Source organism: Oncorhynchus kisutch, linkage group LG22 (assembly GCF_002021735.2).
Source record: "Oncorhynchus kisutch isolate 150728-3 linkage group LG22, Okis_V2, whole genome shotgun sequence".
In the NCBI taxonomy this organism is placed as follows: Eukaryota; Metazoa; Chordata; class Actinopteri; order Salmoniformes; family Salmonidae; genus Oncorhynchus; species Oncorhynchus kisutch.
This window is the reverse complement of record NC_034195.2, coordinates 55,098,702-55,109,611: the sequence shown is the minus strand read 5'-3', so window position 1 is coordinate 55,109,611 and position 10,910 is coordinate 55,098,702. Positions and strand designations below refer to the sequence as shown.

Here is a 10,910-nt window from a genome sequence, read left to right as displayed (position 1 = left end):
TGTCACGGTTACGCCAGGTCACGTGCAAAAAAAAAATCTGACCTGGGCTTCCAGACAGAGGTCAGATATGGCGAATGGGGTTAGTATCAGGATTCGGATCCACATTTTGAGGTGGTTAAAATCATTAAGATCAGATTCCAAGTGGTTTTATGCTGTTTACTCATTAGGGGAAAGATCAGATAAGTATCAGATATGCAAATAATTGGCAAAACATCAGAATTGGGCTGCCTGTGTAAACGCAGTAGCCTATTGCAGAATACAGTAAAACCGGATTAGAATAGAATAGCCTAGAATATAATATAAAAAGTAAATGTCAATTCATTTCCAAGCAGATTAAATCGCAAATGCTGTCATATAAATGTTCTTTTTTGCCACTTTAAAAAATGACAATTGCAATTATTCTATATAGTAGACCTAATAATATCATACTATCATCATTATCCGCTGTAGTAGGAGTTCGCCGACTGAGTTGTTGGATTCAGACCCCTCCCCTTTAATGACGAGGTTTTTCCTCAGTGGACGTTGTGGGTTTGGTGATGTATCTTGAGCACAGTTTCAACATTCGTCGTGTGAAGGTAGCGCTACGTTTCCCTCTTAAAGTGAGTCCGTAGCCAAGGGCGTGGGCTGAGACGAACAGAGTGCCCTTGTACCCGCTCCAGCCTCCTTGTTTTTACCGGGCCGACCGGCGACCCGCACGGGCTCGGCAACATGAGTGACATGAGTCGACTAACGGGAAAGATTGGAGACGCAACTTTGATAGAGATGAGCCCGGATTCTCTCTGTGATGGTAAATTGTTCGGTTACTTGTGTCAGACCATTTATGATGCGTTGCATTGAACCGCTTTATGTTCGATTGTCTTGCTTGTTTATGCTACAACTTCGTCAGGATAATACAATTATGATAGGCTATAAATTGTCTTTAGATATGAGGTCGGGTGGATGATTATTCATAGGAATTGTTGTATGACTTGTTTACACATGTAAACAATTTAGCTCACTCTGTACTATTGACGGAATAATAATAAGCTCACAGACAATATTCGGTTAGTCAAAATCAATAACAATTTTCTAAAACATTATTTGTCACCACAAATCCATATGATTGGTCCATGACAATTATGGAAGAATAGTTAAAGCTCTGTTGAAGATCTGTAGACCCACTCATAATCTCAGTAATTTCTTCATGATTTAAAAAATACAAGTACAGGATACTTAAAGTCATATACCAATATATCACATCCTAATGGTGTTTATTCAAGCCATCAATAACCTTACTGACCCCAGGTGTATGTTTTAGTAAGACAATATTCATGGATAAATCCGTTTTTGACCAGAGAGTACAGTGTTGCTTTATTCAACTTCTCCTTTCACCCTTTTAGTCTCTGCCTCATGGCCTGACTTGGGACTCCACTTTAGATTGAACATGTTAGTCAGTACCTCCCTCTCTCTCTCTCTCTCTCTCTCTCTCTCTCTCTCTCTCTGTTAACATCCCTCCCTCTCTCTCTCTCTGTTAACCTCCCTCTCCCTCTCTCTCTCGCTCTCTCTCTCTCTCTCTGTTAACATCCCTCCCTCTCTCTCTCTCTGTTAACCTCCCTCTCCCTCTCTCTCTCTCTGTTAACCTCCCTCTCTCTCTCTCTCTCTCTCTCTGTTAACGTCCCTCTCTCTCTCTGTTAACCTCCCTCTATCTCTCTCTCTCTCTGTTAACCTCCCTCTCTCTCTGTTAACCTCCCTCCCTCCCTCTCTCTCTCTCTCTCTCTCTCTCTGTTAACATCCCCCTCTCTCTCTCTCTGTTAACATCCCTCCCTCCCTCTCTCTCTGTTAACCTCCCTCCCTCTCTCTCTCTCTCTCTCTGTGTTAACCTCCCTCTCTCTCTCTGTTAACCTCCCTCCTTCTCTCTCTCTCTCTCTCTCTCTCTCTCTCTCTCTCTCTCTCTCTCGCTCTCTGTTAACATCCCTCTCTCTCTCTCTCTGTTAACATCCCTCCCTCTCTCTCTCTCTGTTAACCTCCCTCTCTCTCTCTCTCTCTCTGTTAACCTCCCTCTCTCTCTCTGTTAACCTCCCTCCCTCTCTCTCTCTCTCTGTTAACATCCCTCTCTCTCTCTCTCTCTCTCTCTCTCTGTTAACATCCCTCACTCTCTCTCTCTCTCTCTCTCTCTGTTAACCTCCCTCTCTCTCTGTTAACCTCCCTCCCTCTCTCTCTCTCTCTGTTAACCTCCCTCTCTCTCTCTCTGTTAACCTCCCTCTCTCTCTCTCTCTCTCTCTCTCTCTCTCTCTCTCTCTCTCTCTCTCTCTCCTCTCTCTCTCTCTGTTAACCTCCCTCTCTCTCTGTTAACCTCCCTCCCTCTCTCTCTCTCTCTCTCTGTTAACCTCCCTCCCTCTCTCTCTCTCTCTCTCTCTCTCTCTCTGTTAACCTCCCTCTCCCTCTCTCTCTCTGTTAACCTCCCTCCCTCTCTCCCTCTCTCTCTCTCTCTCTCTCGCTCTCTGTTAACATCCCTCCCTCTCTCTCTCTCTCTCTCTCTCTCTCTCTGTTAACATCCCTCCCTCTCTCTCTCTCTGTTAACCTCCCTCTCCCTCTCTCTCTGTCTCTCTCTCTCTCTGTTTTACCTCCCTCTCTCTCTCTGTTAAACTCCCTCTCTCTCTCTCTCTCTCTCTCTTTCTCCCACTCTCTGTTAACCTCCCTCTTTCTCTCTCTCTCTGTTAACCTCCCTCCCTCATACACACAGCCTAGGCCCTTCCGCCCCCAGCCTCCCGTCAGGACAGCTGGCCTCGGCTTATGGAAATGGTAGGAGGGCATCCAGGGGTGTATCCGGTCCGTTCAGGGAGGGACCTACCTAAATGTCACTCTCTCTCTGAGCTGGGAGAAATACTCTGCCTGTGTTAGCCTTAGAGTGACCACAATACAAATAGCAATCCAGCTGAGCAAAGAACTGTTTTATAGTCTAACATCTATGGTTCTATATCAAAAGAGATGGATTACTTTGACTGTTGCCCCGAATCCCCAGCATTCTTTTTAGATGACCGTCTGTAACCATGTTCCCTACTGCAGTAGTTACTGTAGAAGTTCTAACCCTAGTGTAGTAGTTACTGTAGAAGTTCTAACCCTAGTGTAGTAGTTAGTGTAGAAGTTCTAACCCTAGTGTAGTAGTTACTGTAGAAGTTCTAACCCTAGTGTAGTAGTTACTGTAGAAGTTCTAACCCTAGTGCAGTAGTTACTGTAGAAGTTCTAACCCTAGTGCAGTAGTTACTGTAGAAGTTCTAACCCTAGTGTAGTAGTTACTGTAGAAGTTCTAACCCTAGTGTAGTAGTTACTGTAGAAGTTCTAACCCTAGTGTAGTAGTTACTGTAGAAGTTCTAACCCTAGTGTAGTAGTTACTGTAGAAGTTCTAACCCTAGTGTAGTAGTTACTGTAGAAGTTCTAACCCTAGTGCAGTAGTTACTGTAGAAGTTCTAACCCTAGTGTAGTAGTTACTGTAGAAGTTCTAACCCTAGTGTAGTAGTTACTGTAGAAGTTCTAACCCTAGTGTAGTAGTTACTGTAGAAGTTCTAACCCTAGTGTAGTAGTTACTGTAGAAGTTCTAACCCTAGTGTAGTAGTTACTGTAGAAGTTCTAACCCTAGTGTAGTAGTTACTGTAGAAGTTCTAACCCTAGTGCAGTAGTTACTGTAGAAGTTCTAACCCTAGTGTAGTAGTTACTGTAGAAGTTCTAACCCTAGTGTAGTAGTTACTGTAGAAGTTCTAACCCTAGTGCAGTAGTTACTGTAGAAGTTCTAACCCTAATATATGACTTTTACCTTTTTCATATTACCAGGGTTAGAGGTTCTATTCATTCTATTACCAGGGTTAGAGGTTCTATTCATTCTATTTACCAGGGTTACAGGTTCTATTCATTCTATTTACCAGTCATATTACCAGGGTTAGAGGTTCTATTCATTCTATTTACCAGGGTTAGAGGTTCTATTCATTCTATTTACCAGTCATATTACCAGGGTTAGAGGTTCTATTCATTCTATTTACCAGGGTTAGAGGTTCTATTCATTCTATTTACCAGTCATATTACCAGGGTTAGAGGTTCTATTCATTCTATTTACCAGGGTTAGAGGTTCTATTCATTCTATTTACCAGTCATATTACCAGGGTTAGAGGTTCTATTCATTCTATTACCAGTCATATTACCAGGGTTAGAGGTTCTATTCATTCTATTTACCAGGGTTAGAGGTTCTATTCATTCTATTTACCAGTCATATTACCAGGGTTAGAGGTTCTATTCATTCTATTTACCAGGGTTAGAGGTTCTATTCATTCTATTTACCAGTCATATTACCAGGGTTAGAGGTTCTATTCATTCTATTTACCAGTCATATTACCAGGGTTAGAGGTTCTATTCATTCTATTTACCAGGGTTAGAGGTTCTATTCATTCTATTTACCAGTCATATTACCAGGGTTAGAGGTTCTATTCATTCTATTTACCAGGGTTAGAGGTTCTATTCATTCTATTTACCAGTCATATTACCAGGGTTAGAGGTTCTATTCATTCTATTTACCAGGGTTACAGGTTCTATTCATTCTATTTACCAGTCATATTACCAGGGTTACAGGTTCTATTCATTCTATTTACCAGGGTTACAGGTTCTATTCATTCTATTTACCAGTCATATTACCAGGGTTAGAGGTTCTATTCATTCTATTTACCAGTCATATTACCAGGGTTAGAGGTTCTATTCATTCTATTTACCAGTCATATTACCAGGGTTAGAGGTTCTATTCATTCTATTTACCAGTCATATTACCAGGGTTAGAGGTTATATTCATTCTATTTACCAGTCATATTACCAGGGTTAGAGGTTCTATTCATTCTATTTACCAGGGTTAGAGGTTCTATTCATTCTATTTACCAGTCATATTACCAGGGTTAGAGGTTCTATTCATTCTATTTACCAGGGTTAGAGGTTCTATTCATTCTATTTACCAGTCATATTACCAGGGTTAGAGGTTCTATTCATTCTATTTACCAGTCATATTACCAGGGTTAGAGGTTCTATTCATTCTATTTACCAGGGTTAGAGGTTCTATTCATTCTATTTACCAGTCATATTACCAGGGTTAGAGGTTCTATTCATTCTATTTACCAGGGTTAGAGGTTCTATTCATTCTATTTACCAGTCATATTACCAGGGTTAGAGGTTCTATTCATTCTATTTACCAGTCATATTACCAGGGTTAGAGGTTCTATTCATTCTATTTACCAGGGTTAGAGGTTCTATTCATTCTATTTACCAGTCATATTACCAGGGTTAGAGGTTCTATTCATTCTATTTACCAGGGTTAGAGGTTCTATTCATTCTATTTACCAGTCATATTACCAGGGTTAGAGGTTCTATTCATTCTATTTACCAGGGTTACAGGTTCTATTCATTCTATTTACCAGTCATATTACCAGGGTTACAGGTTCTATTCATTCTATTTACCAGGGTTACAGGTTCTATTCATTCTATTTACCAGTCATATTACCAGGGTTAGAGGTTCTATTCATTCTATTTACCAGTCATATTACCAGGGTTAGAGGTTCTATTCATTCTATTTACCAGTCATATTACCAGGGTTAGAGGTTCTATTCATTCTATTTACCAGTCATATTACCAGGGTTAGAGGTTATATTCATTCTATTTACCAGTCATATTACCAGGGTTAGAGGTTCTATTCATTCTATTTACCAGGGTTAGAGGTTCTATTCATTCTATTTACCAGTCATATTACCAGGGTTAGAGGTTCTATTCATTCTATTTACCAGGGTTAGAGGTTCTATTCATTCTATTTACCAGTCATATTACCAGGGTTAGAGGTTCTATTCATTCTATTTACCAGTCATATTACCAGGGTTAGAGGTTCTATTCATTCTATTTACCAGGGTTAGAGGTTCTATTCATTCTATTTACCAGTCATATTACCAGGGTTAGAGGTTCTATTCATTCTATTTACCAGGGTTAGAGGTTCTATTCATTCTATTTACCAGTCATATTACCAGGGTTAGAGGTTCTATTCATTCTATTTACCAGTCATATTACCAGGGTTAGAGGTTCTATTCATTCTATTTACCAGGGTTAGAGGTTCTATTCATTCTATTTACCAGTCATATTACCAGGGTTAGAGGTTCTATTCATTCTATTTACCAGGGTTAGAGGTTCTATTCATTCTATTTACCAGTCATATTACCAGGGTTAGAGGTTCTATTCATTCTATTTACCAGGGTTACAGGTTCTATTCATTCTATTTACCAGTCATATTACCAGGGTTACAGGTTCTATTCATTCTATTTACCAGGGTTACAGGTTCTATTCATTCTATTTACCAGTCATATTACCAGGGTTAGAGGTTCTATTCATTCTATTTACCAGTCATATTACCAGGGTTAGAGGTTCTATTCATTCTATTTACCAGTCATATTACCAGGGTTAGAGGTTCTATTCATTCTATTTACCAGTCATATTACCAGGGTTAGAGGTTCTATTCATTCTATTTACCAGTCATATTACCAGGGTTACAGGTTCTATTCATTCTATTTACCAGGGTTACAGGTTCTATTCATTCTATTTACCAGTCATATTACCAGGGTTAGAGGTTCTATTCATTCTATTTACCAGTCATGTTACCAGTGTTAGAGGTTCTATTCATTCTATTTACCAGTCATATTACCAGGGTTACAGGTTCTATTCATTCTATTTACCAGTCATATTACCAGGGTTAGAGGTTCTATTCATTCTATTTACCAGGGTTACAGGTTCTATTCATTCTATTTACCAGGGTTACAGGTTATATTCATTCTATTTACCAGTAATATTACCAGGGTTAGAGGTTCTATTCATTCTATTTACCAGTCATATTACCAGGGTTACAGGTTCTATTCATTCTATTTACCAGTCATATGACCAGGGTTAGAGGTTCTATTCATTCTATTTACCAGTAATATTACCAGGGTTAGAGGTTCTATTCATTCTATTTACCAGTCATATTACCAGAGTTACAGGTTCTATTCATTCTATTTACCAGTCATATTACCAGGGTTAGAGGTTCTATTCATTCTATTTACCAGGGTTACAGGTTCTATTCATTCTATTTACCAGTCATATTACCAGGGTTACAGGTTCTATTCATTCTATTTACCAGTCATATTACCAGGGTTAGAGGTTCTATTCATTCTATTTACCAGTCATATTACCAGGGTTAGAGATTCTATTCATTCTATTTACCAGTAATATTACCAGGGTTAGAGGTTCTATTCATTCTATTTACCAGTCATATTACCAGGGTTAGAGGTTCTATTCATTCTATTTACCAGTCATATTACCAGGGTTAGAGGTTCTATTCATTCTATTTACCAGTCATATTACCAGAGTTACAGGTTCTATTCATTCTATTTACCAGTCATATTACCAGGGTTACAGGTTCTATTCATTCTATTTACCTGGGTTAGAGGTTCTATTCATTCTATTTACCAGGGTTAGAGGTTCTATTCATTCTATTTACCAGTCATATTACCAGGGTTAGACGTTCTATTCATTCTATTTACCAGGGTTAGAGGTTCTATTCATTCTATTTACCAGTCATATTACCAGGGTTACAGGTTCTATTCATTCTATTTACCTGGGTTAGAGGTTCTATTCATTCTATTTACCAGTCATATTACCAGGGTTAGAGGTTCTATTCATTCTATTTACCAGTCATATTACCAGGGTTAGAGGTTCTATTCATTCTATTTACCAGTCATATTACCAGGGTTAGAGGTTCTATTCATTCTATTTACCAGAGTTAGAGGTTCTATTCATTCTATTTACCAGTCATATGACCAGGGTAACAGGTTCTATTCATTCTATTTACCAGTCATATTACCAGGGTTAGAGGTTCCAAGCCTGTTCTATTAATGGTATTTCTATGTGTGCTGCTGTTGCATTGTGGGGGGTGTTGCCCAGTTCCTAGGGAACCAAAGACTCCTTTGCTTTTTTCAGCGACAAGGTTTCATCACGTTGTTCAGAGTCGGACTCAACCACACCAATTGTTTTTTTACAGCTATGACAGTTATTTTTTTTCACGACAGTCTTCATCCGTAACCATCAGTTACACGGTAATTATGCCAGCCCTGCTTGGCCTTTGGCCAAAAGTAGTTCACTATTCTACTATACTTGCACGTTATATTTTTGTTCAGTGAATGTTCATCAATATATTGAAAAATGAATATTATAAATGAATGTAAATAAAATGTTATTAAAATCAAAATACTACTCGTATTACAGAGCTGTAGCACCTACAGATGACACACTATGGAGTCTTAAAGGAGACCTGTAACACCTACAGATGACACACTATGGAGTCTTAAAGGAGACCTGTAGCACCTACAGATGAAACACTATGGAGTCTTAAAGGAGACCTGTAACACCTACAGATGAAACACTATGGAGTCTTAAAGGAGACCTGTAGCACCTACAGATGAAACACTATGGAGTCTTAAAGGAGACCTGTAACACCTACAGATGACACACTATGGAGTCTTAAAGGAGACCTGTAACACCTACAGATGACACACTATGGAGTCTTAAAGGAGACCTGTAGCACCTACAGATGACACACTATGGAGTCTTAAAGGAGACCTGTAACACCTACAGATGACACACTATGGAGTCTTAAAGGAGACCTGTAACACCTACAGATGACACACTATGGAGTCTTAAAGGAGACCTGTAGCACCTACAGATGAAACACTATGGAGTCTTAAAGGAGACCTGTAACACCTACAGATGACACACTATGGAGTCTTAAAGGAGACCTGTAGCACCTACAGATGACACACTATGGAGTCTTAAAGGAGACCTGTAGCACCTACAGATGAAACACTATGGAGTCTTAAAGGAGACCTGTAGCACCTACAGATGACACACTATGGAGTCTTAAAGGAGACCTGTAGCACCTACAGATGAAACACTATGGAGTCTTAAAGGAGACCTGTAACACCTACAGATGACACACTATGGAGTCTTAAAGGAGACCTGTAGCACCTACAGATGAAACACTATGGAGTCTTAAAGGAGACCTGTAACACCTACAGATGACACACTATGGAGTCTTAAAGGAGACCTGTAGCACCTACAGATGACACACTATGGAGTCTTAAAGGAGACCTGTAACACCTACAGATGACACACTATGGAGTCTTAAAGGAGACCTGTAGCACCTACAGATGACACACTATGGAGTCTTAAAGGAGACCTGTAGCACCTACAGATGAAACACTATGGAGTCTTAAAGGAGACCTGTAACACCTACAGATGACACACTATGGAGTCTTAAATGAGACCTGTAGCACCTACAGATGAAACACTATGGAGTCTTAAAGGAGACCTGTAGCACCTACAGATGACACACTATGGAGTCTTAAAGGAGACCTGTAGCACCTACAGATGACACACTATGGAGTCTTAAAGGAGACCTGTAACACCTACAGATGAAACACTATGGAGTCTTAAAGGAGACCTGTAGCACCTACAGATGAAACACTATGGAGTCTTAAAGGAGACCTGTAACACCTACAGATGACACACTATGGAGTCTTAAAGGAGACCTGTAGCACCTACAGATGACACACTATGGAGTCTTAAAGGAGACCTGTAACACCTACAGATGACACACTATGGAGTCTTAAAGGAGACCTGTAACACCTACAGATGACACACTATGGAGTCTTAAAGGAGACCTGTAGCACCTACAGATGACACACTATGGAGTCTTAAAGGAGACCTGTAGCACCTACAGATGACACACTATGGAGTCTTAAAGGAGACCTGTAACACCTACAGATGACACACTATGGAGTCTTAAAGGAGACCTGTAGCACCTACAGATGACACACTATGGAGTCTTAAAGGAGACCTGTAACACCTACAGATGACACACTATGGAGTCTTAAATGAGACCTGTAGCACCTACAGATGAAACACTATGGAGTCTTAAAGGAGACCTGTAACACCTACAGATGACACACTATGGAGTCTTAAAGGAGACCTGTAGCACCTACAGATGACACACTATGGAGTCTTAAAGGAGACCTGTAGCACCTACAGATGAAACACTATGGAGTCTTAAAGGAGACCTGTAACACCTACAGATGACACACTATGGAGTCTTAAAGGAGACCTGTAGCACCTACAGATGACACACTATGGAGTCTTAAAGGAGACCTGTAACACCTACAGATGACACACTATGGAGTCTTAAAGGAGACCTGTAGCACCTACAGATGAAACACTATGGAGTCTTAAAGGAGACCTGTAGCACCTACAGATGACACACTATGGAGTCTTAAAGGAGACCTGTAGCACCTACAGATGAAACACTATGGAGTCTTAAAGGAGACCTGTAGCACCTACAGATGACACACTATGGAGTCTTAAAGGAGGCCTGGGAAAGGCCAACTTTGATTTAATTACTTCTCAATTATGCTTTAAGATTCACATGAGGAGCCTATTTACCATCGTTAGTCTATAGATAACCCACTACCCACTCCTTTATAGAAGCCTATTTAACATCGTTAGTCTATAGATAACCCACTGCCCACTCCTTTATAGGAGCCTATAAGAGCCTGTTGAGTAGAGCGTCATGCCTAGCGATAGAAAACTCTATGGAGTCAGACATATCCTTGTGTTAAACAGAGAGTCTTGAGAGGCCAGTGTCCTTGTGTTATTTCACCAGTAATCAGCTGTTCACTGTGGGGAACAAAGACTGTTCTGTGGGAGGCTGTTCCGGAGGTTGTCTGGGGGCTCTGAGCCGCTCTGGGCAAAAGGAGCTAGCTACTCTATCTCAGTACTCTGGTGTTTTTTGGTGGTGGATAGAAAGTCCATCCTGTTGAGTAGAGAGTCAGTCATAG

General features: G+C 40.2%; 1 protein-coding gene across 2 annotated transcripts in view; it reads left to right on the top strand.

Moving 5' to 3' along the window:
* Positions 1 to 531: 531 nt before the first annotated feature.
* The window catches only part of LOC109879457 (anoctamin-5-like), a 68,526-nt gene continuing 58,147 nt past the window's right edge, over positions 532 to 10,910 (top strand). Inside the window, exon 1 of one of the 2 annotated variants that reach the window (XM_031801548.1) lies at positions 532 to 787. In XM_031801548.1, the coding sequence (XP_031657408.1) occupies positions 709 to 787 (79 nt within the window). In that variant the 5' untranslated portion in view covers positions 532 to 708. The remainder of the gene's footprint in view (positions 788 to 10,910) is intronic. The other variant, XM_031801545.1, reaches the window with a different exon arrangement.